The 15213-nt window shown below is 38.6% G+C and overlaps 1 protein-coding gene across 6 annotated transcripts in view; it reads left to right on the top strand.

Moving 5' to 3' along the window:
- The window catches only part of PIP5K1B (phosphatidylinositol-4-phosphate 5-kinase type 1 beta), a 103600-nt gene that overhangs the window by 78631 nt on the left and 9756 nt on the right, over positions 1-15213 (top strand). For 5 of the 6 annotated variants that reach the window (XM_033086364.1, XM_033086366.1, XM_033086361.1 and 2 more), the window contains exons 14-16: positions 2565-2720; positions 3460-3604; positions 11060-11177. In XM_033086364.1, the coding sequence (XP_032942255.1) occupies positions 2565-2720; positions 3460-3604; positions 11060-11177 (419 nt within the window). The remainder of the gene's footprint in view (positions 1-2564; positions 2721-3459; positions 3605-11059; positions 11178-15213) is intronic. The other variant, XM_033086367.1, reaches the window with a different exon arrangement.

Here is a 15213-nt window from a genome sequence, read left to right as displayed (position 1 = left end):
CACCAATTACTATCCCAGGCAAAACTGACTCAACTCAGGGAAATTAATTTAGCATCTCGCTAATTTAAAAAAAATAGTTTAGACATTCACTTACAGGTTTTTTCCCTCAAAAGTTCAGATCAAGTTTTATTTTCACTATCTTTTCTACCACTGAAAGTCGTACTGGCCTTTGTTGCTCTGCATGTTGTCTAAAGATGATACCATTTTTCTAAAGACCAACTGAGCCTGTGAACTCTAAGCCTGCCAATGAAAACCAGTCTAAAAGACCTGGCAGATCAGAACAACAAACATGATTATGTGCAAAGGCATATGAAAGAAGAGGAAAAGCTGATAATGCAAGAAGAAGGCAGAAGTGTAGGTGATAAGTATTTTGTGAAATTCTAAATAAGAAAAATGATAGGATAGACAGATGAAAGGAGAAGGCTGAGAGTAACAATTAAGAAATTTTAAGTAGAATGAAGGAACCTTTGAAAAAAAGAAATTTAAATTAACCCCAATGATTCCCTATATGCATGATATGTTATGACAGCTTTTCAGGAAAATAAGCCTTTTTGTGAGTCTTGTAAATATTAATGAATTGATGGATGATTTCTCTATAAATTGACCATGCTACTGAAAGAAAACTCAATCTGAAGTGTTGCAAGTGCAGAGAAGGATGGTGATGGGTGACAAAAGAGACCTGCATAAGCTTGAGAAGTGGACCCACGGGAGCCTGACCAGGTTCAACAAAGCCAAGTGCAAAGCATTACATCTGGGCTGAGGCAACCCCAGATACCAACACAGGCTGGGGGATGAAGAGATGAAGAGCAGCTCTGGAGAGAATGACTTGGGGTGGAGGAGAGGCTGGACATGACCCAGCCATGGGCACTCACAGCCCACAAAGTCAATTGTATCCTGGGCTGCATCCAAAGCAGCGTGGGCAGCAGGAATGGGATTCTGCCCCTCTACTCTGCTCTGGTGAGACCCCACCTGCAGTGCTGCATCCAGCTCGGGGGTCCCAGCACAGGAAGGACATGGACCTGTTAGAGAAAGTCCAGAGGAGGGTCAGATGGAGCCCCTGTCCTATGAAGTCAAACTAAGCAAGCTGGGGATGTTCATCCCAGAGAGGAGAAGTCTTCCACTACCTAAAGGGGACTTAAAAGAAGGCTGGAGATGGAATTTTTAAAAGGGCATATAGTGATAGGACAAGAGGGAATGACTTTAAGCTGAGGAAGGGTAGATTTCGGTCAGATGTTAGGAAGAAGCTCTTTGCAAGTGAGGGTGATTAGGCACTGTAACAAGTTGCCCAGAGAAATTGCAGATGCCCCAACCTGGGAGTGTTCAAGGCCAATTTTTTCTAATGGTGGCTGCTAGATTTGTTCCAGGACAAGACTCAGCCTGTTCTGTATTTGAAGCCTACAGTGTACAATTAAAGGATATAATGCCTAATTTTCTCTTGGATCTTAATTAATCTTAATTAATCATTTTCCAGGCTATTAACCTAAGCATCCCACTTTTATTGATTTCCTCTGTGTACAGGGCTGTTAATGTACTTTTATACAAATTAATGGTTCAAATGCATTATTATTCTTTCATAAAAAATTGGGAGTGTTCCTGCTTTGAGTCAAACATTTCAGTTTAAACACTTAAGCCCTGTTCTGAAACTGTTTTTTCCCCTGTAGTGCACAGAACAACCATGCATAATTAACAACAAAAACTTAATAAGTGGATTTAGCCTTGGGCTGAGGCTAGTTCAGCATCTACTATGGTCTTTTTAAAAAATACCTTGGAACTATGTATCTGATTATTTTCTTCAGTCTTTAGTCAAGTGACATGATGTGTTTAATTTGAACTTTGTAGTAAAGCAATGAAAGAAGTGTTATAGTGCATCTGAAGTAACTTTGCAGCCAGTGCATGTAAATCAGCAACCAGCAGCTGAAAAACTCCAAGTGAAATAGCTGACATTCTTCTGGAGAAGAACTACAGATGGGAGTCATGTTCAGTAGTAGTGGCAATGATCAGTTCGAGAGTTTGATTCAAAATACTTTTTAAATAGGGAGGCCTGCTAAGAATTATAAAAGAGGGGCTGATACCTAAATGTGTAGGCCATCAAGATTTTGGAAGTGTTTATTGTACCCAAAAGAAATGAGACACATGAGCCTGAAGTGGAAATTCTGCAGTATCATTGCATAGAAGTAGTTAACAGCTAAAAAAAAAATTATTGTAGCCTCTCAGAATACTCCAAATGTCTTTTCCATTTTCCTATTTTTGGGGTTTTTTTCTGTATTATTCTGTCTCTGATTCCATAGGAGATTTTTGACTTAGTGGTGCCAGTGACTTAACTTATTGTCCTATAATAAGCAGTAAGAAACTGAAAAAGACAAAAGTACTTCTCTTGCAGATGAAATAATAATACCTTTTGCTCTAGTTTTAATGTAATGTTTGTTAAGTAGGTTTCTGGACTTGTTCTTCATCTGTATTCAAAACCTAGACTTTCCATATGACTTAATTTTTCATATGCTGTTAAAAATGTGTAGGGAAATAAGATGGCATCATTCAATACCTTTATTCATTTGATAATGCAGCTTTAAAGCCTTCACCCTCAAAGAAGCGATGCAATTCCATCACAGCCCTAAAGGCAGCATCACAAGAAATAGTGTGTGCAGTTAGCCAGGAGTGGAAGGATGAAAAGCATGGCATTCTTGCTGAAGGACAAAGTTATGCCAGCCTTGATGAAGAAGGTATTGTCTTTCAACCTAAATGATGTTTTTAATAATTTTGTATAAGCTCTAGAAGTCCTGTAATCAGAACACCACGAGTATAGCTGATCTCTCAAAATCAGTGTCAGGTTATTCTTATGGAGAGAATAGTTAGTAATATTTAGCAAAATGGACCTTCAGGAGCAAGACGAAGTCAGAATCAAAGTTTGTAATATGATGTTAAGATTTCAGGACATCCTAAAAAAAAATGTATTCAAACCAGGTAGTAAATTTAAGGCCAGAGCCAATGCTATCCTTTTCATTGACCTCTAAACAAGTGTGTCACATGAAGTGTTTTGAAACTCAATTCTTTGTTCCCAGAGTCTTTTTGAAGAGATACAACTTTGCCCCTTTCAGAACTTGCCTGCAGCCATGATGAAAGCAGAACCAATTGCCTAATCCAACCTGATAAACGAGCCCTGGTAGCATGAGAACAGTCCCAGGACTGAGAAGAATTCATAACTCATGCTTCTGCTTAATATTTGACCTTAGAGTTACTCTGTATTCTGCTGAATGTACTTGTTAGCAGCTGAAATTCACTCTACAATACAAAAGAATGTGGGTATGCGCATATTAATACTACCATTTCATCAATTCAAACATTAGGAAACTTCAAGGAGATGATGAGGGCACTATGAGACTCCATATACTTACCTGAAGATTCCTGGGCTCAGTTTAAAATTAAATTTGTTAACATTGTTCTTTATTTCTGCATATGCAGTGCTAGGTTCACACCACCGGCCAGATCTAGTGCCAAGCACTCCGTCTCTTTTTGAAGCAGCTTCCTTGGCAACCACACTTTCTTCTTCTTCCCTGAATGTAGGTGAGCACTGTCAACGTGATCAACATACACTCTATTCTAGCAGGTAAAAACCATGTGTATTAGAGGATTCTCCAGTGTTCTGCTTAAAGTTTAACATTGTGCTCAACAGAAGGGGACTCTGCAAAATAAGAAGCAGAAAGGGCAGGTGTAACTCAGTCTTTAACCTTTCCAGTGAAGGAATAGTGGCCAAAGCCTATTGGATTTATCATGTATTTGTTTATAATTATACACGTAGTAATTGGGGATCATGAAATAGAAAGCATAAACATGGCAAAAAATGTTATATTAATTTTTCTTCATGTTCCAAAATGAAATTGGATATCTAAACTTTGCTTTGGCCTTAGTCATAAACCAAACTACATTAAGGTCAGGGTAACAAGTACAAGTAATTTCACAATTATAAGCCGCACCATTTTGACTAAAATTTTGGTCCGAACCCGAAGAGCGGCTTATAATCAGGTGCAGCTAATACGTTGATGAGGTTCAGAAATTTACTAACCCGGAAGTGCGAGCCCGCACGGCCCTGAGCCAATCCGAGCCCTCACGGTCCTGGCAGGGGAAAAGCGGGGCCGATCCGAGCTGGCCCGGTCCCTGCAGGGGAAAAGCAGGACCCATCCAAGCCTGCATGGCCCCGGCAGAGAGGGGAGGCAGGACCAATCTGAGTTCACACAGCCCCGGCAGGGGAAAAGCGGGGCCGATCCGAGTCTGCAGGCCCTGGCAGAGAGGGGAGGTGGGGCTGATCCGAGCTGGCCCAGTCCCTGCAGGGAAAAAGCGGGGCCGATCCAAGCTCGCCCGGCCCCTGCACAGGAAAAACAGGACCCATCCGAGCCTGCATGGCCCCTGCAGGGGAAAAGCGGGGCCCATCCGAGCTCGCCCGGCCCCGGCAGGGGAAAGTGGGACCCATCCGAGCCTGCATGGCCCCAATCCGAGCCAGTAAACCCCGCGATCCCGCGATTCTGTTACTAAATGGCAACTTCGTGAAAGTTGCACGCAGATCCTTGCTGCAAATGAAAGTGCAGCTTACAATCTGGTGCGACTTATTTATGGAGGAAAAACGAAATGTTGCCGCCACCCCGGAAGTGCGGCTTATAATCAGTGCGGCTTGTAATCGTGAAATTACTGTACTTCTCGTAACTTGGATGTTGCCTAAAACACCTGCAGAAAATGGTAATGTGCTAGGAAAAGGAAAGAATGTACTTTATTGTGAATGTACAGTGCTGAATGACCTGCTTTAAATTCTTCTATAACAACCATTTTCTTAAGTAAATTTCTGTGAAACTTCATCCATAGATGTGATTAGAACCTGTCTGATTTTAATCTAGGAAGTATAAAAACATTAATGTCTTAAGCTGTGCACATGCTAGTGAGCTAGGCTGAATGTGATTTGAGTTGCATTTGAATATATTTCAGCTGTGTCTGTCCAATACCATACTTAAGCCAGTAAGTCTTGCTGGGAGATCATCTCTTTATGCTCCCTTGTGCATCTGAAGGGTGCTGTGTTGAGTCACCTTGCCTGCTTGCAGACCTCTTTACTGTGTATTGAGCCATTTCTTTGCCTATTTTCATCAAGAAGGATAGCCACTCAAGCATCTTGAATATTGTTTGGAATAACTTGGAGTCCTGAACCACTCAATATATAAATTTGACAAATGCACTAATATGCCAAAATATAGTTCTTTCCTGTAAATGGCATGTTGCCCAAAAAATCAAGTTATTTTAAAAGCAATCTTAAGGCAGTAGGATTTTACCTCCTGTTAAATATTTGATAACTGTATTTACATAAAAAGTAAAATTACTTGCAGCATTACTTGAAGAAAGTGATGTAAGTCCAAGTGTGGAATCCTGCATTTTGGCCACAATAACCCCCTGCAGTGCTATACAGTCTTGAGCTGCACCAAGGAAATATACGTTGGATATTAGGAAAAAGTTTTTTACGGAAGGAGTGATAAAGTATTGGAATGGTCTGCCTGAGGAGGTGGTGGAGTCACCATCCCTGGATGTGTTTAAAAAAGATTGGATATGGCACTTGGTACCATGGTTTAGTTGAGGTGTTGGGCTGGGTTGGACTCAATGATCTTAAAGGTCTATTTCAACCTTGTGATTCTGTGTTTGATTCTGTGTGTGATATTTACAGCTTCCACTTCCATTAAGTTGAAATAAAGCATCTTCCTTATGTCTGATGGTTTGCAATAAAAATTTGAATGAGGCATGTTTTGGGGTGTAATGAAGATGAAGTTTTAATTGCAGAACAAAAATGTTTCTATAAATGCTTTAGGAAATAAAACTACTGATGAATACACATTAGTAGAAATGGAGCTCATTCACATTAACTTTGTGTCAAGTTATCTGTAGGACTTCAATATTCATGATCTTTCACAAAGTTTTTTCTGTGATAAAAATGAAGTTACTGAGTACTAGAGGGTTTTGTTTGCTTTAAGCATCGAATTAAACTACGCAACTGCTTTGTATCAGCGTTGGTCAGGAAAAGAGAATGGTGGAGTTGTCTAAATAAAGAGTTCAGATTTAAAGCATTTCAAATATTCTTTATTCTCTAAAAATTAACTGTACAGAAAACATATGAGTAATTCCATTATATTTTGCTGTAAAGATACTCCAAAATAATTCTAAAATAAATTTTTTAGCAGGTCTACACTTTAATTGTATATCCAGACTCATTTACTTTTCCAGTTGTGATTCAGTCAATGAAATAACCTCTAATGCAGGACATGTTGCCAGCTATGTGATTAGCATGCTTATCTTATCAGATTGCTAGTGTCTGCAGTCCAGGTATGGACTTTATCATTACAAGAGGACACGTTGTCTTACACAGTAGACCTAGTACCAGCATTCACAGATGTGTGGTTCTCTCCACATCTCCCAAAACATCTACACTGTAGCCAAGAGATCTGACATAGGGGCTTACCAACTGACACCTTTGTTGGTCTAGGTCTGCATCTTCAGATAGGACCTGGTGGCAGTTTTTAATTCTCATTAAGTAGTGGCGTGTGTCACAATCTCAGTATGTACAATTCATGAGGATTAGCTTCCCTGTCATAGCTAGTGGTTCTCTCTTAGGAGTTAAGAAAGCTGCTAAGCATGCTCAGTATTGAACTAATTTTCAGAAGAATCTGGGCACCTGCTGTTTTGTACCCACTTCTTTTGGCATCAGTTCAGGGAGGTCATTCCTTCTTCTTGCCACTAAATAACATATACATCTGAAGTTTTACTTACGTTTTTATGGTTCACTGAAGGAACTTCAGTCCTCATAAAAAAAGCTAGCAGCAAAATAAACCCACCAAAAAAACCCATGCTGCAACGATACACTGAATTTTAGATTCAGATCTGAATTTTTTCTTTCCAGAGTTCTTCTTTTGAGTATTAGAAAATTATCTGATGTAGGACTCATCATTTTACCACTTGTCTCTGATAAACAAAAAGTTTGGAGCAGTCTTTGAAACAAAGCCTGAATTAAATATTTCTTTACAAATGTGAGTCTGCTTTTGATCTTTAAATACGTAATTGGCTATGACATTCTGCTTTGTTATTTAGTAGAATTACAGTTTGGCACCTTCTTCATCAGGCTTTTTCCTTGTCCATCAAAGTAACATAGCACAAAGTAGAGAGTTTGCTTGTAACCTGTCAGAAATTTCTGGTTTAAGGTAATAAAGGAGGAGAGTCCTGTGTGCGTAGTAATAATGTGATATTCGTACAGCTCCTTGACTCCTACTAATGAACAGTATGTGCCCATACCACTTAGAAAAAAGATGGTATTATTTTCCTCATTAAACAGAGAACAGTAATACTTTTGGATACCTTGAGCACACACCGTATTTTCTATTTGGGTTGGGTTTTTTCTTCAGAATTGCCCTCTGTTTCTGTTAACCAGTCCTCTCCAAGAGAACGTTATTCTGTTATCCAGTCTTCCCCAAGAAGAGGCAAATGGCTTATAACATAGGAAAGGCAATCAGCACCATCTCTCCTTGAGAGTGCTCAGCATTTGTGGTAGAAAGGGAGAAACTGCTGCTGCTGAGGTCAGGCAGACAGAGATGACTTGCTGAGGTGGAGCCAGCTCCTGAGGCTGTGTCTTGTGAGAAGGGCTTTTGTAAAGCTGGTTTGGTACGGATTAATAGCATAATTTATTGTTAGAAAATGCAGAGCTTCTGCGGACTTGTGATTAAAGTGATGAAAGAAAGAGACTGAGCAGTAGTCATAAACATTCAGCTTATTAAAAATGATTTTCCAGGCTGCGAGATGATTATTTTCACCAAGTTATTCCTCAGTTGTTGAAAAAGTAGAGGAATCCCAAGCTGCTATCCAGACAGCATGAAGAGGAATTAGTACAAATGAAAGAGCAGTGGAGAGGGGGAAATGGCTGTATTTTTCAGCACAAAAAGGACTGGACCTAGAAAACAAGAGGAAAAAGAAAAAAAAAAGACAATCATGACATATGCCATTCAGTAAATGTAGGCTTTCTTGTTTGTCAGAAGACAACTGGTTTCTTCTCCATGAAACTGTTTCTTAGTCCAGTGGTTTTGACATAAGCAATGTCAAGTATTCCTTTAGTAAAATAACAGACTTGACAATTTATTGCTTCTATTAAAATTTTCAAATATTTTCCATTCCTCAAGTAGGTTTATATTTGATGCAGAGATATTTCCACTAGAAAATGTAATTATTAGTCCAAAACCACTTCTTTGAAATGTTTTATTTGTTTTATCTTAGGAAATGTAATACTTACATATTATACTAGGGATTATTTTTACAGAAGTGATAACAGATTTTTTTCCTCCTTTCATGAAAAGTTTTCCTATTAAGTACTGACAAATTAAATTGAAGATGACAAATCTGAATGCCTTAAGCACTATGATTCTTGTCTCACTTGACATTGCTTTAAGAATTGCCAAGAGCTGAAGGAGGTCAATGGTGCTTCTGGAAATGTTTGAAACTTGCTTTAAAATATTTTGAAATGTTTCAAACTGTAGATGTTTTAAAATTCATGTTTCAAATATTTCAAGAATACAGAAAGTCTTTTTTCAATATATTTTTCAGCAGGTCTCATGGGACTCTCCAGTCCCATACCCAAACAAAATCCCATGATGCTTAAAGGGGAGCTTTGCCTCCCTTTTTAGAGCAATGCCAAGATACTGTGGGCTGTATAAGGAGGAGTACTGAATTCTTCTGATACACCTGAGCCTAAGGGAAAAAGTCTATATGAAATTTAGTTCTTCTTTTCTTTATGCATTCTATGTCTCATTTCTGTAAATGTATATGTAGTCTGGACTTCTGCCTTCTCTTTCTTCTTCCTTCTCATCTATATATTTTCCAATTTTTTGTTTGTTTGTGTTGCTTTTTCTTGATGGAGACTTGAAATTTTGGAAGTCTTTGAGGGGTTGTGGGTTTTTTTTCTCTTATACAGTCATGCTTCCTGAAGCATCCAGACTTTGAAATGCTGTTCTGCTGTTTTTTCCAGTGACAGGGATTTACAGATATTGTTTTTTTCTGTTGTAAGGAATATTAAGCACCCCCTTTGTAAGCTGGTGTTCTACATAAACAAACTTCTGTGTGTTAAGTTTCAGTGTTCTGACTGTCCACACGCTACTGTTAGCTTCTGAAGCTTAGACAACTTTTGTCTAAATCTGATTTAAAGTGGATTAAATTAATGCATGGTTCTTGATAATAAGCAGTCAGGTGGAAGAAAAAGAATGCTTAATTGCTATGAACAGATGCACTGAGACACTGGGGGTATCTCCATGGGAATGAAAATTTGACCATGATTGAAGTAACATGTAATTGTGGCTGAAAGTAAAAGAAAGCTTTCCTGGTTCTCTAATGATGGAGTTATTTTTGCTTCTTTTTTTCTTTTCCTAATTAAGAACCAAGATCAAATAGAATTTTTTAGCCAGAGGAGGGCAACAGCATAGTTGAGCATTCTCCTTGTGGCTGGTCATTACTGAATGAGAGAAAGTAAAAGTGCTTTTTTATTTTTGGCTTGGCTTTTCTTTTTCAGCCTAAGAATTAAGGATGACAACTCACTGCACTGTAGAAACTGTAAAACTCTGTTCCTCTGAATTGTTCTTTCTGAAACACTGTGTGTGGGGGGATTTCACTTGTTCTCTCCTGTGCTACCCCAATATGTCTTTGCCTTATTAGTCTCATTAAAATCAGTCTGCATTAAAACTGGCAATAAATGCAGCTATGATGATGCTATTGAAGAAATTTGAACTTCAGTTATCAACTGCTAACAGCATGTGTACCACTATTAAGAGATTTATTACAATATTTTTGTTTTTACTCTTACACTGCTCAATAGAATTCAAGTTACACATATGAGAATCGTGCTAAGTCAATGGGACCTGGGTGATCCCAGTGCTAGAGAAATAGTCTTGCTTTTGAAAAAAATGTCCAGTACATTATATGATAAAAGGAACATTGTAATCCAGTGAATGTAAAGCTCTGTTGCAGTATGACATTGATTCATTATTTTGTTGAGCATTTGAATCTCAACTTTACATGCTAGTTTCTACATGTTGAACTTTGCATGCTAGATTTGCTCTTTCTGAAGTTCTATCCCAACTGAAATATTCCTAAAGTAGTGCAAAGGGAGAGGGAAATTAATGGCATCTGGATTGATGGCTGTAACCATGTTTCTGTACCAAGTTATAATTCAGAATTTTTGGTTTTCACCTTGTCTGCAAATAGATAAGAACTTCTAAAACATGTCTCTGCACAATTGACAGTTGAGTTTTCAAGACAGCTGGGAATCTGATTTCTGGCAGGTAGTCAAGACATGCAGTGGGAAACATCTGACTCCATTAGAACAACTTTGAGAGTTTCAGCTATGCTGACCAACGTGTTAGAAAATGAGGTTTCTGTGGAATTGCATTTGCAGTTTCACATTATTTCTTTAAGGCAGAGAAGAAAAAAATCAATCAATTAATAAAGTAATAGAGTGCATCTGTTCTGTAAACATCACTTCCTTGCACAGGTGTACTAATTACAATACACTTTTATTCTCTCACTTTTCTTTTTGAACTTATGGCTGCTAGTGATCTGTGTCTGCATGGAAAATTCCAATGTTGCTAATGTTGCAATGTGCCTAATTGCTTACTCTTTTTCCCCCTATTTTGAATTATTAAATGCTGCCAAAATTTACATCATGGAAGTAATGTATCTTGAGATTAATGAAATTACGTGACATTTATTGTGACATCATTTCACTCATTAAATAAACATTGAAGTTCAGGAATAGCATTAGTTTCTGATCCAACTTTACTAAATGCAAAAATAAAATCTGAGGTTTCTTTACAATTAGTCAGATATGAGCTTCCAGTTATCCAGGTATTACCAACTTATCTATATTTGTTTATTTACATTCATTTTTTTCCAAATATTTGAAGATTTTTATGTTTAATATAGAAACTTACTTTTAAATTTTCAGTTATGACTGAGCTTTGTAACTCGGACTTTTGGTTGATTGTACTCTCCCTTCTCTTTGCAGTAAAGGGTTACCTTCGAGTTCAACATTCACTTTGGGAGACAGTGCCATCTATTTGACTTCAGAACAGAGCACATTGGAAATGGAAAATGATAATGCTTCAGTTTTGGATGTCTACTTAGTAAGTTGGCAAATTGTTTCTGATGGGCTTTTCCACCTGTAATTGCTTTGAATCAGGGTCAGTAAGTGACTAAAATATCTGCTTAACTTCAAGATCCAGAGTTTTATTGAGGTATTTTTGTATGAAACATGCATTAAGTTTGCATAGGTATGATTTGCCAAAGCAAATCCTTCAAGAATTTACATACCTAGTAACTATTGCATTAATAATGAAGCATGCCAAAACATCCTTCAGTTTTTCTCTAATGGTAAGTCTTTTCTGTTGTTTTCTATTGGAGGGAAGAAACCAAAAACGCAAAACAACAACAACAAAATATTTCCTTTTCGTACTTCACAATGTAGAAATTAAATTTTCTCAGATTGAAAAGTTCTGTGTTTGTCACTGATTTTGAAGCCAGTAGAGTTCAGTGTGAAATACACTAACAGCCCCCTTTTCTGCTTTGAAGGGTTGTCCAATTGTGATGGCTGATTAAAATGTATCTCTTCTGTTTCCGCTCCAAGTGAGCAATTTAACTGACTACTGAAAGATAAGGTCAAGTCTATCTTTGTCTTCATATCACCTGTGTTTCTAAAGTTCTCTTGGTACCCACAGCTCACATTCCACACACAGAAAGGCAGTAGGCACCCAATTCAAGTTCCAGTTAAGTGAGTTTTGTGCATCTAATTTTTTTAGGCTGTTCTGAAATTGTCAGTATAATTGCAGGAGGCAGGTATGTTAAGCTTGGCATTTTTTTCCAAAGGCTTATTTTCATAAATTATAAACAATTCTGACATTATTCTCTTCAGTAATATTTCTCTTTGACTCTCATGGCAAGAGTTGTACCAGAGATAGAGAATCAAAAGACGGAAGTTTTTTCATGTTTCTAATAAATGTTTCACATGGTTGTCTCCTTTCTAGATAAAATTTATTGCATTCTTTATTTCTCTTATCCCTAGAGTTACCTGATCTTTGTCTTAAGAAATCCTTTCTATTTTAGACTCCTAAAATGGCTCAGGTTGATGGGGCCTCAAGAGATCATCCAGTCCAACTTTTTGTGGAAAAGGGAGCCTGGATAAGATTGTCTAACAACCTTTTCTACCACAGCTTAAAAACCTTCAGCAATGAGAATTCTGCCACATCCCTGCAGAAGCTGTTCCTGATTTTCTGTCCAGAAAAAAATTTTTCTTGTGTTCAGATGAAACATGTTTGTGTGTGATGTTTTATCAAGACAAAATATGTTTGTCACATTATTTTTCTGTAGGCTGTGCCACTGATGTTTTTTTCCTTCTTATTAGCCAGCAAAGCTTGAGTTTGTGTAGCACAGTTAATAACTACTAACTTAATAGTCCAGCATATTTAGGGGAGTTGTCTGTCCTACCTCCACTGACATAAAACAGTAGTGAGTACAGTGGCAAATTAGATGTAGAATTGACTTAGTCAATTTTGACCTCAGGTAGCCCATTATATCAATCTACTCCTGTAGGACTTGTGTTAATTTGCCTCATTGCTAGTACAATGTGGACCTGAATCATCTGTTCAGCAGAGGGACTCAGGAATCCTGAAATGTTTTGAAGTGGGCAAACAACTAATCACACACAACCTAACCTTGCTAGCAGATTAGCTGACTAAATGAATTATGCTTTTAACTAAATAACTTGAGAGGAGGATCCAGAGCTGTGACACCTGAAAGCTAATAAGCAAAGCATGGATGAGCATGTAGGTGTACTAGAGTAGGGGGGAATGTTTCCCAACACTTTGCAAAGGAAGAATCCTAAGTCCAACCACCTCAAGTACATGTATACCAAATCATGAATTCTGGACAAGAAGAGGAATTGCAGACTCATGCCTAGTCTGAGAGTTATGATGTGAAAGGAGTCAAAGAACCTTGATGGGAACACTCACATGACTGGAAGATCACAACAGATATCTACAAACCCTTTTGCAAAAATAGGAAGAGGAGGTGGAGCTGTACTTCATAAAAAAGTAATCTGAGTATATGGATGTAACCTATGGAAACCACAAAATGTGTATCGGATGTCTTAGGATCAAGATTGGATGGTTCATCACAAAGGAGGGGTTTTTTTTGTGGATGTTACTAGCCTTCTTGTCAACCCAAGACAGCTTCAAAGCAGGATGATGAGGCTGACAAAAACTTACTTTGGCTCTTCAAGCAAGTATTGAGCCAAAAGAACCTGGTCATCATGGGTGACTTCAATTATCCAGGCATTTGTTGGGAGAACAGTACAGCAATGCGCATGTTGTCCATGAGACTCTTGGACTTGCATCCTGCTAAATGTGATGGTCATTTTGACTAGGAACAATGCATTGCTGCATTTACTGTTCACAAACTGAAAAGACAACTTCAAATTATAGTCTTGGGTGCAGTAATCACAACAATGTAGTTGGTTTAAGGTCCTGCTGAACATACCAAATATCAGTATTAGGAAAAAGGCTCTGAATTTTAGATAGCATGGCTTTGGTATACTCAGAGCCCAGATGTGAGAGATTTAACAGGAAGCATGTGTGGAAAGCAAAGCAGCATGGGAGTGCTAGGAGTTTTTGAATAATATCCTTCTGGAAGCAAAGTAACAGTTCACTGCCTACAAAATGAAAGGAAGAAGACAGAACGAGTGACTACCTAGGCTTAAGAATGAGGTTTTGAGTTAAAAGCAAAAAGGGAGCATACCCTCTACAGAAGGGTGATCAGGTACCTACTGGGAATTACAGGATCTTTGCTAGGGCATGTAGAGTTGCACACATGAAGGTCAGGGCTCAGCTGGGAACTGGAAATGGCCAGAGATAGCAAGAAGAAATGATTGATCAGATACAGAAGCAGTTGTACTAGTTTGAAAGCAAACCAGTGGGGAATCCCAAATGAAATACAATTTAATAGGAAAATGAAAATAAATGCAATAATACAGAAATACTGACAGAGTCAGGATACAATCTGACACCCTCTTGGTCAGCGTGTTGGTAGCAGCCTGATTAAATGGTGGCTGCAGTTGTCTTGCAGTAATAGATGTAGTTCTGTTAAAGTAGATCCTGTAGAAGAGTCTGATCTTCCTCTGAAGGTCCAGTGGTGGTTAGGGAACTCTTGTCCTCTGGGAATCCGGTGGATAAGGTTGCATGTGGTAGGAATGCTTGTTTCCTCCCCCTGGGCAGAGCATCTCACATTGGGATGATGTAATTTTTGAGTCATACAGTGAGGCCTTATGGCCCATTAACAGAAGATATCCCCCACCAGAGGGAATTATAAGGGATGAGTCATGGAAGATGAGAAGAACACATCCCCACCTGGTTTTAACAGATGGTAGAATACATATTTTTGGTTACATCTTACATTGTAATATAAGACAGCAATTAAGCAGAAGCCCAGAGAAGACGCAGGCCCATTACTAGACTGGGCAGGGGAACAAATTACAGATAATGGTGGCAAGACAGCGTTTCCTCTCTCTTCACTACTATGGCTAGACCATGGCTCCCAGGATCAAGCGGCTACAACACACATGTTGACCCACCAGTAGTGGCCTGGTGGTGTTCAACCCACATAAATGCAAGGTTCAGGAGGGAATATACCTCAGGATATCAGCAGAAGTGGCTGATATTGTTGCAGGGACACTATGTTATTATTTTTGAAAATCCATGATGATAAGGGGGCATCTCTGATGACTGAAGAGGGCAGATCTCATACCTGTTATAAGAATGGACCAAAAGAGGACCAAGGACTCCTTACTGTAGTCCCTGGGAAAGTGGCAGAACAAGCCTCCTAGGAACTATTACCAACCAAATGAAACAAGTGACTGGGAAAATCCAGCACAGATTTATCAAAGGCAAATCAGGCTAACCTGATCACCTTTCTAAAATGAATTACCATCTTCAGTCAATATGGAGAAAGCAGTGGATGTTGTTTGCCTGCACTTCAGTAAAGCATTTGAGTTTTGTCATGTCTCCCACAGCTTCCTCCTAGACAAATGTCAGATACAGAATAGATGGGTGTGATCTGTGAGATGGGCAGGAATCACCTCATAGGTGATCAATGTGTTTTACTGAGGCTGGC

This window comes from Catharus ustulatus, chromosome Z, assembly GCF_009819885.2.
Source record: "Catharus ustulatus isolate bCatUst1 chromosome Z, bCatUst1.pri.v2, whole genome shotgun sequence".
In the NCBI taxonomy this organism is placed as follows: domain Eukaryota; kingdom Metazoa; phylum Chordata; class Aves; order Passeriformes; family Turdidae; genus Catharus; species Catharus ustulatus.
The sequence above is the reverse complement of the archived record's forward strand: the minus strand, read 5'-3'. Positions and strand labels throughout refer to the sequence as shown.